Source organism: Bombina bombina, chromosome 1, assembly GCF_027579735.1.
Source record: "Bombina bombina isolate aBomBom1 chromosome 1, aBomBom1.pri, whole genome shotgun sequence".
In the NCBI taxonomy this organism is placed as follows: Eukaryota; Metazoa; Chordata; class Amphibia; order Anura; family Bombinatoridae; genus Bombina; species Bombina bombina.
In genome coordinates, this window is record NC_069499.1 from 457156348 (window position 1) to 457174103 (window position 17756).

Genomic DNA, 17756 nt, shown 5'->3' on the forward strand with positions numbered 1-17756 from the left:
GCTTGTTTACAATAAACACACTTAGCTTTGGTAGAATTGTATTCAGGCAGCTTAGTTAATACAGTAACATCAGAGGCAGGATCAGTTTGAGACATCTTGCAAAATATAACAAAAAAGAAAAAATAACATTTAAAAAAAAATATCCAATTTCCTCAATATAGCAGTTTCAGGAATGGGAAAAAATGCTTATGATGAAATTCTTATACAAAAAGTAAAATCAAAAGCAAGCATTATAGTTCTCTATAATATAATGAGAGCAGCGAGCATTAGAGGGAGAGGCTTACTATAACAAATTTTAGCGCCAAGAATGACGCACTGAAAAGACGCAACCTGCATCATAACAGGCGTGACTTTGTGCCAAAAATGACGCGATTAAATGACGCAACTCACGTCACCACAGGCGCAACATCACGCCAAAATTGACCCAATGAAATGACGCAACTTGTGTCCAGCAGGCGCAACTTTGCGCCAAAAATATTTGCGCCATAAATAACGCAATAAAAAGATGCAATTTGCATCGTCGCGAGCCTAATTTGCCCTAACTCCATGTTAGCAGCTAACCGGAACCCCAGGTAAGGAAAGATTATCTAAATTCTCCCATAAACATAATTTCCATTCTGAAACTTTGTGACTGCAAAGGGAAATATTAACAGACCTGACTCAAGGCTAATATATGCTAAACACAATACTTTCTTTAATAGAGAACAAATATGTTCAATTTTAAATAAAAAAGATTTGTCAATTTCTGTCTCTGATGCAAGATCCTCTGAGTCAGAGGAACCCTCATCAGTAGAGGATATTTCAGTATGCTGTTGTTCAGTACAAAATTAATTAGATCTATGACAAGTTTGGAAAGACCTTTTACGTGTATTTGAAGGCAGAAAAGCAGTCTTTGGGGTATAATTAACATAGTGCGAGTGGACATAATATGATGTATCATATCATATTCGCTGCACATCGATAAATGTAGACAGCATACACTGTCGGCATTTATCATTGCACCAGAAGTTCTTGCTGGTGCAATGCCGCCCTTTGCAGATTTGTGTCCAATTGGCCGCTAGCAGGGGGTGTCAGTCAACCTGATCGTATCCGATCAGGTTGATTTCTGTCCGCGGCCTCAGGGCAGGCGGACAAGTTATGGAGCAGCGGTCTTTAGACTGCTGCTTATAACTTCTGTTTCCAGCTAGCCTGAAGGCTTGCCGGAAACACGGGGCATCAAGCTCCATACAGAGCTTGATAAACCAGCCCCATAGCCTTCTCTATGGCTGTAGCAATAAAAAAAATCATATCTGCAGGAATGTCAGGTACTTTAGACTGAGAAGGAATAACAGTAGATGTATTTGTACTCATAGAAACATTATCAGCATGTAATAATTTGTCATAACAAATGCCACATAATTGAGCTGAAGAAATAAGATCAGCTTATTTACAATAAACACACTTAGCTTTGGTAGAATTGTATTCAGGCAGCTTAGTTCCAACAGTAACATCAGAGGCAGGATCAGTTTGAGACATCTTGCAAAATATAACAAAAAAGAAAAAATAACATTTAAAAAAAATATCCAATTTCCTCAATTTAGCAGTTTCAGGAATGGGAAAAAATGCTTATGATAAAATTCTTATACAAAAAGTAAAATCAAAAGCAAGCATTATAGCTCTCTATAATATAATGAGAGCAGCAAGAATTAGAGGGAGAGGCTTACTATAACACATTTTAATGCCAAGAATGACGCACTGAAAAGACGCAACCCGCATCATAACAGGCGTGACTTTGTGTCAAAAATGACGTGATTAAATGACGCAACTTGCGTCACCACAGGCGCAACATCACGCCAAAAATGACGCAATGAAATGACACAACTTGTGTCCAGCAGGCGCAACTTTGCCAGCGAGCATTAGAGGGAGAGGCTTACTATAACAAATTTTAGCGCCAAGAATGACGCACTGAAAAGACGCAACCCGCATCATAACAGGCTTGACTTTGTGCCAAAAATGACGCGATTAAATGACGCAACTCACATCACCACAGGCGCAACATCACGCCAAAAATGACGCAATGAAATGACGCAACCTGTGTCCAGCAGGCGCAACTTTGCGCCAAAAATATTTGCGCCATAAATGACGCAATAAAAAGATGCAATTTGCATCGTCGCAAGCCAAATTTGCCCTAACTCCATGTTAGCAGCTAACCGGAACCCCAGGTAAGGAAAAGATTATCTAAATTCTCCCATAAACATAATTTCCATTCTGAAACTTTGTGACTGCAAAGGGAAATATTAACAGACCTGACTCAAGGCTAATATATGCTATACACAATACTTTCTTTAATAGAGAACAAATATGTTCAATTTTAAATAAAAAAGATTTGTCAATTTCTGTCTCTGATGCAAGATCCTCTGAGTCAGAGGAACCCTCATCAGTAGAGGATATTTCAGTATGCTGTTGTTCAGTACAAAATTAATTAGATCTATGACAAGTTTGGAAAGACCTTTTACGTGTATTTGAAGGCAGAATAGCAGTCTTTGGGGTATATTTAACATAGTGCGAGTGGACATAATATGATGTAGCATATCATGTCCGCTGCACATCGATAAATGCAGACAGCATACTCTGTCAGCATTTATCATTGCACCAGAAATTCTTGTGAACTGCTGGTGCAATGCCGCCCCCTGCAGATTTGCGACCAATTGGCCGCTAGCAAGGGGTGTCAGTCAACCCCATCGTATCCTATCAGGTTGATTTCTGTCCGCGGCCTCAGAGCAGGCGGACAAGTTATGGAGCAGCGGTCTTTAGACTGCTGCTTCATAACTTCTGTTTCCAGCTAGCCTGAAGGCCTGCCGGAAGCAAGGGGCATCAAGCTCCATACAGAGCTTGATTAACCAGCCCCATAGCCTTCTCTATGGCTGTAGCAATAAAAAAAATCATATCTGCAGGAATATCAGGTACTTTAGACTGAGAAGGAATAACAGTAGATGTATTTGTACTCATAGAAACATTATCAGCATGTAATAATTTGTCATAACAAATGCCACATAATTGAGCTGAAGAAATAAGATCAGCTTGTTTACAATAAACACACTTAGCTTTGGTAGAATTGTATTCAGGCAGCTTAGTTCCAACAGTAACATCAGAGGCAGGATCAGTTTGAGACATCTTGCAAAATAAAACAAAAAAGAAAAAATAACATTTAAAAAAAATATCCAATTTCCTCAATTTAGCAGTTTCAGGAATGGGAAAAAATGCTTATGATAAAATTCTTATACAAAAAGTAAAATCAAAAGCAAGCATTATAGCTCTCTATAATATAATGAGAGCGGCAAGAATTAGAGGGAGAGGCTTACTATAACAAATTTTAATGCCAAGAATGACGCACTGAAAAGACGCAACCCGCATCATAACAGGCGTGACTTTGTGCCAAAAATGACGTGATTAAATGACGCAACTTGCGTCACCACAGGCGCAACATCACGCCAAAAATGACGCAATGAAATGACGCAACTTGTGTCCAGCAGGCGCAACTTTGCGCCAAAAATATTTGCGCCATAAATGACGCAATATAAAGATGCAATTTGCATTGTCGCAAGCCAAATTTGCCCTAACTCCATGTTAGTAGCTAACCGGAACCCCAGGTAAGGAAAAGATTATCTAAATTCTCCCATAAACATAATTTCCATTCTGAAACTTTGTGACTGCAAAGGGAAATATTAACAGACCTGACTCAAGGCTAATAAATGCTATATACATTAAGAACTTTATAATATAAAGAGCCTTCCATAGCTGAGAGTGTCTTAAAAATTATATATATGTACCAGAAGACACCCAACCACATACTATGACTGCCCTCACCATGGTTACTAACAACCTCCTTTCTGCTAAAAACAAAGGCTACTACTCAATACTCATCTTACAACCTCATCTATCTCTTCACTAATATCATTCTCACCTTTGCAGTCCCCACCTCCTGTTTCCCATCCTCCCACCCATCTAGATTGTAAGTTCCCTCGTATTTGTCTGTAAAATTTTGTCTCTTATTGTATTGTTTCTCCATTGTACTTTTATCCTTGTACCCATGGGCAGTGCTGCAGAATATGTTGGTGCTATATAAATAAATAATAATAATAATAATATAGCAGAAAGCCATACCAGTACTGAAACATATCAGCAGAGGTCATGGTAGTGGAGTATAATGTCAATCTGTAAAGGGAGACAGCAGATGAATTTACAGAGAGTCCTAGAATAGATTTCCCATAGGCAATACTCCCTTCACTTCCCTCAGACAAACACTGTACTTAGAGAGGAACTGGGCTTTAGTATGCATAGAAGCACCTTTCACTGAAGAAATCAAGCACATCATGCTTCACCATCTCCTAAGGAGGCAAAGTTTGTAAAACTGAGGTATGAGTGAGATGGGAGGTGTATTTATAGGCATTTGAGGTTTGGGAAACTTTGTCCCCTCCTGGTAGGAACGTATATCCCATATGTCAGTAGATCATGGACTCTTGCCACCTATATGAAGGAAAAAATATTGTTGGTAAGAAATCCAAAATGTAGTCAAACTGAAAATAATTATTGAACACTGCAAATTATAACATATTGCAATATCAACTGCTGTTTAAGTATTAGTTCTTTCCTTTTTTTAAATGCAACATGTTCTTTCCTGCTTTAACCTCATTGTTTTCGTTAGTGATTCTTTTTAAAGCTTTTCTGTGTTGGGGAATGTACAACAGAATACAAACTAACAGAGCGACGTGGCAGCATTGTGGCCAAGGCCCACAATTCTTTGGTGAGAACAACTCATGCCCCAAGAACTGAGAGTACTGATCCAGAAATTGCTACCTTTAATAATCTTAGTTGTTCCACCTGCTGACCCATTAAGTTATTTAGATAGTGTAAAATAGTGTCTGGCCTGCTCTCTCATTTCTTGCTTTGGAACAGCTTTAATCCCCCCCCCCCCACCAGCATCCAAAGTGAAAGAAAAATACAGACTTCCTAAACACAGTGGTCACTGTCACCTGGTTGAGCATATGACCTTCTTAGAATTCAATCTGTCCAACCTAGAATATACAGTTATACATTTCCAGGCAGACTAATCATTTCAAGAAAAATAGTATGTAATAGAAAACATTACAATCTGCCAACATATACGAGTTAGGGTGATACTTCCTATTAAAGGACCTTAGCCTGTTTGACCTGTCTCCAGCTTCCTGTGTACCTGTGTATCCAGCCTGCAGAAGGTACGTATCCAGTTTCCTGACTGTCCCAATGTACCTGAGATCCTAATTATTGTGTATCCACTTACCAGAGGCTACGTATCCTTTCTCTTGCTGGCCACAGTGCACTTGAGTATCCAGTTACCGCTCTGTTGCAGTATACTTGTTAAACCATTAATGGAATATAAAACAATCTGTTTCATTGTTGTAATAAAAAGCACTAAGCAATAGGTTTTACTTAATAAACCTGATCGCATTTTCTCAAGAGCGCTAACCTGACATTAAATATTAATATTTCACATTCCAATGTTCTTCACATAGGAAAATATGTTTTCTTTATTCATAAATACATATTTATGTTTATATATATATATATATATATATATATATATATATATATATATATATGATGTTTTTTGGTAAATTATATATTTAGGTATAGATATATACAGCTATATATAGGAATATCTATTTAAAAATACTTAGAATATATTCCCCTATGTGAAAAACTTTGAAATGTGAAATATTTACAGGATATATTCATTCAAACATTTTATTATATACGAATATTGCAAAAATATGCGTTTTTCATGTTTTCAGCTCCAATGCAATTGTATATATATCTATATATGTATACATAGGTATTTAATCAAAGTAAAGTATCACACTAATGTTTAAAACCCTCAAATGTATATGAGGTATGTAAAAAAGCATCTAAACAAATGCATCCTTAGCAGTGCTGAAGGTAGAAACCAATTTGGACCGCAAGAATTGGTAAAGTTGTTTACACAGTCTTAAAGCACTATAGGTTACACCGCTTCAATTTGATAATTGTTCCGCACCAAGGGGCATTCGAGTTTCAAATTCCCAAAATGCCACAAATAACAGTTCGCTTCCTATAGTTGCCGACTTCGAAGAGAGCGTTAACACTGAAGCGTGTAGATAGTGGGCGTCGTCTTACGCATTTTTTAGGGGAACTCCCTACTTTGCCAGAGACTCACAGCCCCTACCTCAGACCATTACTATATATATAAATATATATATATATATATATATATATATATATATATATATATATATACTGTATGTATATATATATATATATATATATATATATAGGTATAGGTATAGAAATAGAACATATTCTGCTATGTGAAGAATATTGGAATGTGAAATATTAATATTTCATGTCAGGTAAGCACACTTGAGAAAACATGATTGGGTTTGCACGAAAGTATGTTTTTTTTACTTTCCATGCTCCATTGAAGTCTATGGGAGAATACGTTAATGCAATTGCAATATTGTAACTTCGCCTTTTTGCACTTATCCGGTTACTTTCAACTTGTAATACGTGCGGTATCTGAGGCGTGCAAAAAGCCAATGACAAGCGCAGTTTGCGCACGAGCGGGAGCAATAATTAACGCTCCACTCGCAATCTAGCACATAGTGTTTAGCGAATGCAAGGCAAACAGTAAGGGGCCTATTTATCAAGCCGTCAACCGCAAATATGCTGGAATTACGCAGCGTAATTGTGGAGAGCTTGATTCCCCTTATTTATCAAAGCCTACAGACCGGCAAAAGTAGAATTTTGTGACGTAACATACGATCCGCCGGTGACTACTTTTGGTAGTTAACAAATAACTGGAGGCGGCGGATGCCATAGGAATCAATGGGTGTCTGAAAGCCGCAAAAGCTTATGTTTGCTGCTGCCCGATATCCCATTGATTCCTATGGGAGAATAAAATTAACGTTTACACCTAACACCCTAACATAACCCCGCCGCCACCTACTTTATACTTATTAACCCTTAATCTGCCACCCCTTATACCGCCGCCACCTACATTATACTAACCCTAACCCACCGCAAACTAAATAAAGTTATTAACCCCTAAACCGCCAGCCCCCCACATCGCCATAAACTAAATTAACCTATTAACCCCTAAACCTAACAACCCGCTAACTTTATATTAAATATTAACTCATCCCTATCTTATAATACATTTAAACGTACCTTTAAATTTAAATTAAACTATATTAAACTAATAATTAACCTACCCTATTATAATAAAATTACATTAAACTATATTAAATTAATAATTAATCTAACCTAACTTTTAAACTAAAATTACATTAAACTATATAAAAATAAAAATTCATCTAACCTAACTTTTATACTAAAATTACATTAAACTACAAATTAAATTAACTATATTATATATTTAAACATCTAACCCTACTCAAATAATTTAAATCTACACTAAAAAATTACTAAGTTACAAAAAACTAACAACTAAGTTACAAAAAATAAAAAAGAAATGATCAAAGATTTAAACTAATTACACCTAATCTAAGGGCCCTATGAAAATAAAAAAGCCCCTCCAAAATAAAAAAAACCCTAACCTACAATAAACTACAAATAGCCCTTAAAAGGGTCTTTTGCGGGGCATTGCCCAAAGAAATCAGCTCTTTTACTTGTAAAAAAAAATACAAATACCCCCCCTAACATTAAAACCCACCACCTACACAACCAACTTCCCAAATAAAAACCTAACTAAAAAAAAACAAAGCTCCCCATTGCCCTGAAAAGGGCATTTGGATGGACATTGCCCTTAAAAGGACATTTAGCTCTATTGCAGCCCAAACCCTAATCTAAAACTAAAACCCACCCAATACACCCTTAAAAAATCCTAACACTAAACCCTGAAGATCGACTTACAGTTTTGAAGATCCAACATCCATCCTCCAAGAAGCCGGCCGAAGTCTTCATCCAAGCAGCCAAAGTCTTCATCCAAGCAGCCAAAGTCTTCATCCAAGCCCCCAGAAGTCTTCATCCAGACGGCATCTTCTATCTTCATCATTCCGGCGTGGAGAAGCTCCATCTTCCAGACATCCGACGCGGAGCATCCTCTTCTTACGACGTCTTTTTCGGAATGAAGGTTCCTTTAAATGATGTCATTCAAGATGGCGTCCCTTAGATTCCGATTGGCTGATAGAATTCTATCCACCAATCGGAATTAAGGTTGATAAAATCCTATTGGCTGTTGCGTGGATGAAGACTTCGGCCGCTTGGATGAAGACTTCTGCCGGCTTCTTGGAGGATGGATGTCGGATCTTCAAAAATGTAACTCGATCTTTAGGGGTTAGTGTTAGGATTTTTAAGGGTTTATTGGGTGAGTTTTAGTTTTAGATTAGGGTTTGGGCTGCAATAGAGCTAAATGCCCTTTTAAGGGCAATGACCATCCAAATGCCCTTTTCAGGGTAATGGGGAGCTTAGGTTTTTTTAGTTAGGTTTTTATTTGGGGGGTTGGTTGTGTGGGTAGTGGGTTTTACTGTTGAAGGGGGTATTTGTTTTGTTTTTTACAGGTAAAAGAGCTGATTTCTTTGGGGCAATGCCCCGCAAAAAGTCTTTTTAAGGGCTATTTGTAGTTTATTGTAGGTTCGTGGTTTTTTTATTTTTTGGGGGGGGGGCTTTTTTATTTTCATAGGGCCCATAGATTAGGTGTAATTAGTTTAAATCTTTGATAATTTCTTTTTTATTTTTTGTAACTTAGTGTTTATTTTTTTGTGTAACTTAGTGTTTGTTATTTTTTGTAACTTAGTTGTTAGTTTTTTGTAACTTAGTAATTTTTTAATGTAGATTTAAATTATTTGAGTAGGGTTAGGTGTTTAAATAAATAATATAGTTAATTTAATTTGTAGTTTAATGTAATTTTAGTATAAAAGTTAGGTTAGATGAATTTTTATTTTAATATAGTTTAATGTAAATTTAGTTTAAAAGTTAGGTTAGATGAATTTTTATTTTAATATAGTTTAATGTAATTTTAGTTTAAAAGTTAGGTTTGATTAATTATTAATTTAATATAGTTTAATGTAATTTTATTATAATAGGGTAGGTTAATTATTAGTTTAATATAGTTTAATTTAATTTTAAAGGTAAGTTAAAATTTATAATAAGATAGGGATGAGTTAATATTTAATATAAAGTTAGCGGGTTTTTAGGTTTAGGGGTTAATAGGTTAATTTAGTTTATGGCGATGTGGGGGGCTGGCGGTTTAGGGGTTAATAACTTTATTTAGTTGCGGTGGGCTCCGGGAGCGGCGGGATAGGGGTTAATAACTTTATGTAGGTGGCGGCGGTGTAGGGGGTGGCAGATTTGGGGTTAATAAGTATAATGTAGGTGGCGGCGGTGTAGTGGGCAGCAGATTAGGTAATAACATAATGTAGGTGGTGGTGGGCTCTGGGAGCGGAGAAATAGGGGTTAATAACTTTATTAGAGTTGCGGTGGGCTCCGGGAGTAGCGGTTTAGGGGTTAATAACTTTATTTAGTTGCGGCGGGGTCCGGGAGCGGTGGTATAGGGTTTAAACAGTTTAGTATAGTGTGGGTGTTTAGTGACAGTATATAAATAAAGCTGGGAAAAAGCCGAAGAGCAGTGAGATTGATGACTGTTAGTTAACAACAGTCCGCTGCTCATCGCCCTGGACTTGGTGCGCGGCTTTTTGACAGATTTTTTGTTAACTATGGAAAGCGTATTCAGGTCTGCTGCAGCGATGTTAGGCGAGCATATTGGTGCCGGCGAATGCAGCACAGTTGACGGCTTGATAAATAGGCCCCTAAGTGTGTTTTGTTCATGCTCAGAAGAGGCAGAATGCAAAGTCTGCTCTTTCATCTCCTTGAGGGCCGGGGCTACATTGAAAAATTCTAAGTGCTCATTTTGCAAGAAAACAAGTAATTCCTTTAATGTTTTTTTTACACAATCTGTTTATTTTTATGTTTACATTGATTTAACATATGTGTTTTTACTAAAGGAGCACTGTTTGATATCCCTTTAAGCAGTCTCTTTAATTACCCAAAGTAAAATTTCAAAACTCTCTTTGTGGTCAAGGTAATGGTCTTTGTAATGTATGTTCCAACTAACAAATGCGTATATGCATCATTGAATGCAAATTTTGGATTATTCATAACCCTCTGAAAAACATAATGTCAATATTCTCACTTTTCTGTCTCACTCCTGAACAAGAAAAAAACACTATTTATCAGAGCAACTGATAGAAGAAAAAAGCAATAGAAGTAAAATATGCTAAAACATGATAGTGCATTTAGCCAATATGTATATATACTAGTTTAATTGTCCTAAGGTCACCCATTCCTCATTAATCAAAATTAAACCTTTCAACCTTATGTACAGCATTAAGACTTTCTCAATACTATTAAGGATTTCAACCTCCCCTTGAAATCCATTTTTAAAAAGTGTTTCTTAATTAATAGCTCATGTGATTCTGGCCTTTGCAAAGACTAAAATGCATACCTAATTCTACCCATTCTAGCAATAGGTACATTCCTATCTTTTTCTGGCATATAGAAGATATCTACTAATGTATGGCTATATTACAAGTGGCGCCCTACTTTTTTCATTAACTGCACTCAAAGTAAAAAATTAGATCGACTGCATTAGCACTGGTATTGCAAGTTGAAAGTTAGTACACGAGCACTATACACTCACACACATTGGAGCCTTTTCAAGTCAAGCACATTGTCATATATTATAACCCTTTTAAAACATTTGTATTAATATTAACATATTTTTATTAAAAAGTGTATATGAGTATAAAACTTTATTTTTATGTTTTTTATGTGTTTTGTGAAACTTTTTTTAACCCTTACACTTTACTTCAGGTCTTTGAAGTCGAGCAAAATATTCTTGCGCAGTTTCAGCTTTTGTTCGAGCACAAAACTACAACTTTAATCTTGTAATACTAGCTAAATAGTGAGGTCACAATATTCATTGAAAGTATAGGTTGCACTAGAATGATGTTGCCCGTGCTAACCCTTCTTTGTTAAATGTGATTTACCATAAACTTGTAATATCAATAATGTTAGCGCAGCCCAGCGATTTTTCTTATCGTGTCCCTCACTATCATTAGCGCTCCACTTGTGATCTGGCCCATAATCTTGCACTTCATGGCAACTGTAGTAATTTATTTTATTAGTCTATGTAATCCTTCATCCTGTAATGGAGATCTATATATGACCTCTATTCTAAACATTTTTGTCATCAGTTTCTACAGTAACCAAATACTTTATGAGAATCATTGTGCCTTAACTCTGCTAGTTACCAAATGCAAATTAAATCAATAATACCTCCATGCGAATTACTTCTTTTCTTGTTTTCTAGGATCTTGATCTCCTGCTTGAAATGATGTATGTATGTGAAGATGTGTGCACGTGGGTGTATACAACTATCAATATATCAAATAATTTACTCACTTGCTTTCGGTTATAGTCCTTCAAAGCAGATTCAAAGCCTTCTTCAAGTCTCTCAAAAACCATTTCAACGTCAGTTGCCCACCAAATCTGACTGCAAGTTAAAGCAGCCTGTGCAGAATAATCAAACATCCACTGATCTCTAGGTTTATCCTCATATCCTGTAACAGCTTCCATGATCTCTTGTTGAACAGTTGATTTCATTGTTTCTTCCAAATGTTTCAACCAGTCTTCAGCCTTAAAAAATTATATACAATAGAGACATTTCGCAACTTTTAAAAACTTAATTTATATTTACAATAACTCATATTTTTCAAATGAAAAGTCACAGTATAACAATTATATTAGGTATTTAGTTCCTTGCCCACTTGAAGTAGAAATTTCTCAGAAGATTATTCTCTTCCTCATTATGTTCCCTACAAATCATCAAAAGCTATAGGTTAACATATAGACTAATGCTGCGTAAACTTATCAGCAGCTATAAAGGCAATATTCACCTCCAAAGGTACTAGAAGTGCTTCCAAATATAAAGGCTACTTTGCTTCAGAATGTTAATAAAAACCTTTATTCAATCCATGTAAAACTTTCAATGTAAAAAAAAATAATGTGTGATTTCTCTTCTGAGTGAGAAGTCTAAGCACCAATACAAAAAACGCCCATAATGGGCTTTCATATACTTTCCTTTTCAATATAAATACAATCATTTTAGTATGACTCCTATATTCCGTTATACTCTCAAAACAGTACAGTCAATACTTTTGGATCCATAGCAAAGCAGAGTTATAACTGTGTTCCAAACCATATGAATACAAAATAATTGCAGAAAATCTACATTCAAAGCAGTCAATAGGAAAATATAACCTCATAAAAATGAGTGTTGCTTATAACTGCCTTGCTTGTTTCATTGCAGTTTGTCATAGACACTTTACCCATAATACGTATGCAGTAAACTCCTTTTATTTTGTGTCAACATTGAATTAACATTTAAACACTTAAGTACAATCAACATTATGAGTATCATAATATTCATTTCTGAGCATGTTTCAGGGCTGTGATTTAGATGTAGAATTATTGTTAATATTACTATTTTAATGTTTTAATTAAACCAAAAATATTGTGTGTTTTGCAGTGAGTGCAAAAAAATGATTCTGTGGCCCCTATTTATCAAGGTCCGCCAGACCTTGCAGAATACGGTGAGCAATACGCTCGCCGTATTCAGCATTGAACCAGCAGCTCACAAGAGCTGCTGGTACAACGCCGCCCCCTGCAGACTCGCGGCCAATGGGCCGCCAGCAGGGGGTGTCAATCAACCCGATCGTACTCGATCGTGTTGATTTCCGGCGATGTCTGTCCGCCTGCTCAGAGCAGACGGACATGTTATGGAGCAGCGGTCTTTGTGACCGTTGCTTCATAACTGCTGTTTCTGGCGAACCTGCAGGCTCGCCAGAAACACGGGGCATCAAGCTCCATACGGAGCTTGATAGATAGGCCCTATGTGTAAATACATAATCATGGACACTGAGCATGTATCTTTTTTCATTAATAAGCTTTGCATTAAAAGCAAATGAAAATCAAAAGCAGTATAGTATATGGGATTCAGATTGCAAAACAAATAGATACCATGTTTAATTAAGAGCAGCTGTTATTATTAAAAAGATACTAAACCCTCATTTTTTCTTTTATGGTTCGGATAGAGAATGCATTTTTTTTTTTTAAATAATCTTTATTTGGGAAGAAAAAGCATGTCAGGATAAGCATATCCCACAAAAATACATAAACAAATTGTGGGTATCCCAAATGATGGGAGCTACATAACATTGGTTCTATCTAGTACTCCCGTTACATGTACAGATTGTATACTAATAGAGAAAACTGGGGAACAAATCTACCATGTAGCATGCCACAGCTTCCCATTTTACTTTAAATTTATGTTGTAAGTCAAACACTCACATTAACAGGTCCAGCAAATACGTTCACATATAGTCCAGCTGGGCTCAGAAGCCCTTCATGGATTGACACCAGAACCAAGTAGTAAGTAGATATAAAACTTCTGTAGTAAATAACTCATTTAAAAAAACTTATAGAAATCTATTAAGCTACATACTGACCGCTCATATTTAGCTGCTAGAAAAAAGATATTTGCAAAAAACAGCCATAACTAACGAACCGATTTATGAGTGCCCGATAATGGCTAATATAACTTTATGAAGTAGTCACTGAATATAAATGTGTACTATAAAAAAAAACACAAGATTCTTGGCAATGATCTTACTTAAAGAGAGACTTAAAAGATATAATCGGTATACACAATACATGTATGCCAAAGTGTAGCTTTTATTTATAAGTAAGCTAAGAACACCTGCCTTAGGTTTGCAGAGAAAAAAGTGTAATGAACGGCAGGGTCCATTAGCTGCAAGGTAAAGAATATTTAATACCTAGGATAGGGCAGAGACTCCCTAACTCGGCCTAAAGTTGTGGAGGATTTCAGTTTCCCCTAACCGCAATAGTTCTAAGTATGGGGGGGGGGTGCCTAGCAGGGCAAAATCTCATTGCTACAATAAATGCCATACTCACTGAGAACACTTTTGAACTAAATTTGCAAAATAACAATATAGATCTTCAGATTACCCCCAGTGAGTATACATGAGTATGTGCTACCAGCAGGGTTTTATAAGCTTTCCTCAACATATATATGTGGATGCAGCAGGTTACCACATAGCAATAAGCAAAGTAGAAGTGGATGGTATCTAATTCAGCACAGAGCTACACATAAACGGATGTGGTGCCTTGTACTGTAGCTATACAGAAACCATAGGTCACAGATATATACAATGCTCATACAGTGAGACACCTCTGGGTTTAAAATTACCCTAAGAACTGCAGACCATAATGGTTACAGGCCACTGTCAAGTCTATAATTATATTCTACCAAACCTACAGCTCTGTGCCCTCTGTAATGTCTAGAGCACTATTTTGTAAGTACATATTGCTTATGGGGCAGGCCAACCAGCAATGCTAGCATGTGGCTAACGATAGACGAAAGTCTCAAACTATGAGCTCCCAAATTCCCACTATGAGTGAGGACAATGGCCCACAAGGTAAAGATAAAAATTGACAGCAAGACGTCCCACTGCCCCGGCTGTAGACAGCAGGACACAGCTATCAGTTGAATCTGGAAAGTTCAGGGACAACATGTTCACACTTGCATAGGGCTATAATATGTTTATGTACCTGGCATGAAGCCAAAAATAAAATAAAAAAATAAAACATCACAATTTCTAATTCAGCATCAGACCAGTAGTACTTCACTGATAAGCATATGAATATCCGTACATGTGAGTAAATACCGCAGCGTCTCAGCCAGAAGAAAGTATAGAGAGAGTTTAAGGCGTACAAAAGAGGTGGGCTACAAAACACGTATAATAAGATCATGTCCAACATTTACCCCTCGCCTCTACGCCAAATTGCCATATCCTCACACAGAAAAGAAGGGAGGTTAGAATGTGCCTCTGATTTTGTAGCGAGAACAGAACTCTCAAAAAACAACACAGTATGCAGGGGGGCCGGGGCAATGGAAAAGAAGAAAAAGTCTCAAGATTGCAGACAATGGAATGAGGCAAGGAAGGCAGAAGATCATATAAGCCACATAGATCAGAGTGCCCCACTTCTGCATAATAGAGCTTCCCGTCAGAGGAAGCACTGCTAATTGGAAGTGTTCAGACCACAGCTGTTTTTCTGCCATCTCCGACTCTCGGCGGGCCTGGACCACACTCCGGGAAGCTGGCCACACTCCCCCGAACATCAGGCCATGTCCCACCCGTAACACTCTCCTCTTCTGTAGAGGTTTCCATGTAACATGCAGGTAAGTGCTGTCGGGCGGCATAGATTATGTCACAATCTACCAGGATAGGCATTGGAGCCTCCCGCAGTGCAGAGAGCCGCTCGCAAGCCCGTCATGTGCCTCTCTTTGATGCAGCTTCACACGTAGGTTGCATATTTGGGGCTAGCAGAATTCTGCCTATCCTCTTGCATACAATCCGTTCCTGCTCCTCTAAGAAACCTTGGAGCACAGCAAGTAGGTCCTCCATATTCTTGATGCCGTGTACAGATCTGAATGGTCAACAAGCTTCTTCCAAGTAAACTTTCTATAAAGATGGCCCCCTCAGTGCCAGTTACTTCTGCCTCCTAATCTTTCCCGGCTATTATTCGAGTAATGGATGCAAAGGGTGCTCCCAGGCTCTCAAAAACTGTAGGTCAGGTCCTCCATTATTGGTTGAAGATGTATCTCACAGATATTTCAAGGACTTACAAGTAAAAAACCCCAAAAGCTATATCTAAGCCCATAGCTCCTGCACTGTTTGTCCGTCCACCTCGGCAGTCGGCTCCGCCCCCAGAGCATGCAATTTTAAGCAACTTTCTAATTTACTTCCATTATCAATTTTCTTTGTTCTCTTGGTATCTTTATTTGAAAAAGCAGGAATGAAAGCTTATGAGCTAGCCCATTTTGGTTCAGCACCCTGGATAGAGCTTGCTGATTGTTGGCTACATTTAGCCATACAATCAGCAAGCGCAACCCAGGTCTTGAAACTAAAATAGGCTGGCTCCTAAAATTTCATTCCTGCTTTTTCAAATAAAGATACCAAGAGAACAAAGAAAAAATGATCATAGGAGTAAATTAGAAAGTTGCTTAAAATTGCACGTTCTATCCGAATCATAAAATAAAACAAAATTGGGTTTAGTATCCATTTAAGGCTTAACAATAAACATTTATGGCACCCCTCCCTGGGTGGTGGCACTGACACCATTATAGTTTTATAAAACTATAAAATAAAACAATGTAGTTTATATGCATTAGTGCCTACTTTAAATAAGAAATAATATCCCCCTTTTCTCTCTTTTAGATAAGCTGCCACAGACAACCTGTAGTCACATTAACCCCTATATACCCTCACAGTAATAACTGTATACCCCAAGTGTTGTAGAGGGTGTGCTCTTGTGGGAAATCACTGTGTTGAGTGGGTCATGAAAGGGGGTACATGGGTGTTAAAAGGATATTGCTCTATTGGGGACCCAACAGAAGGATAACTATATGTGGTGCAGGCTTCTTAAAGGGGGATTATATCTCTTCTACGTCTCTGTCACCGTTAATGGTGATTACATTAGCACATGAAGGGGAAATATCTCCTAATAACAAGAATATGGCTAATTTAATAATACTAGCAGGTAGATATTTAATCTTAAAGAAATGGAAGAGTCGAGCAACTCCGAGTGTTAAAGAAATAAAAAATTGCCTAAAGAAACAATGCATGATTGAACAAGTGGACACTGACCTGCAAAGTGAGGCAGATGTAAAGAAGTTCTTTGCTAAGTGGTCTATTTTTATAAAAACTCTCCCTCTTATGGAAATTGAATATCTAATATACCCATTTAGAAACACTGAACTAGTACTGTTAGGCATCTGGTGAATTTGTTTGCTCTGTATTTTTTCTATTCTCCACTTCCACGGGAGGGAGGGGGAGAGAGAAGGGGGTAGGGAAAAAATTCTTTTTTTTTTTTTTTTTTTTCCTTTTTATTTTTTATTATTATTATATTACCGTTTCTTAGCAGGAAAAATGCTTCTTATTAATCTATTTAGAATACTGAGAATCAATATAGGGAAGTGTATAAAAGATGAAAAAAAAAAAAAAAAAAAAAAAAAAACCCAGCAGAATGGGCAGTTTATTTTGGATGCTCTAAGGTGTATCTCTATATTGTCATATTGTATAAAGCGGGCCTGTTTATTTTTAAAATGATTATCTTTTCTTTTTGAATGTTTTTTATATGAATGACTAATATGTTTTCAATGGCCCTGCGAGGTGCAAAATATGTATTTGAATTTCAATGTATCCTCTGCTGGATATAAATAAAAAAAAAATAAAAAAAAAAATTGCACGTTCTATCCGAATCATAAAATAAAACAAAATTGGGTTTAGTATCCATTTAAGGCTTAACAATAAACATTTATGGCACCCCTCCCTGGGTGGTGGCACTGACACCATTATAGTTTTATAAAACTATAAAATAAAACAATGTAGTTTATATGCATTAGTGCCTACTTTAAATAAGAAATAATATCCCCCTTTTCTCTCTTTTAGATAAGCTGCCACAGACAACCTGTAGTCACATTAACCCCTATATACCCTCACAGTAATAACTGTATACCCCAAGTGTTGTAGAGGGTGTGCTCTTGTGGGAAATCACTGTGTTGAGTGGGTCATGAAAGGGGGTACATGGGTGTTAAAAGG

The 17756-nt window shown here is 37.0% G+C and overlaps 1 protein-coding gene across 1 annotated transcript in view; it reads right to left on the bottom strand.

Moving 5' to 3' along the window:
* LOC128658546 (dynein axonemal heavy chain 11-like) overlaps positions 1–17756 on the bottom strand; it is a 1692686-nt gene that overhangs the window by 937191 nt on the left and 737739 nt on the right. The window contains 1 exon segment of the mRNA XM_053712841.1: positions 11476–11709. Within this exon segment, the coding sequence (XP_053568816.1) occupies positions 11476–11709 (234 nt within the window).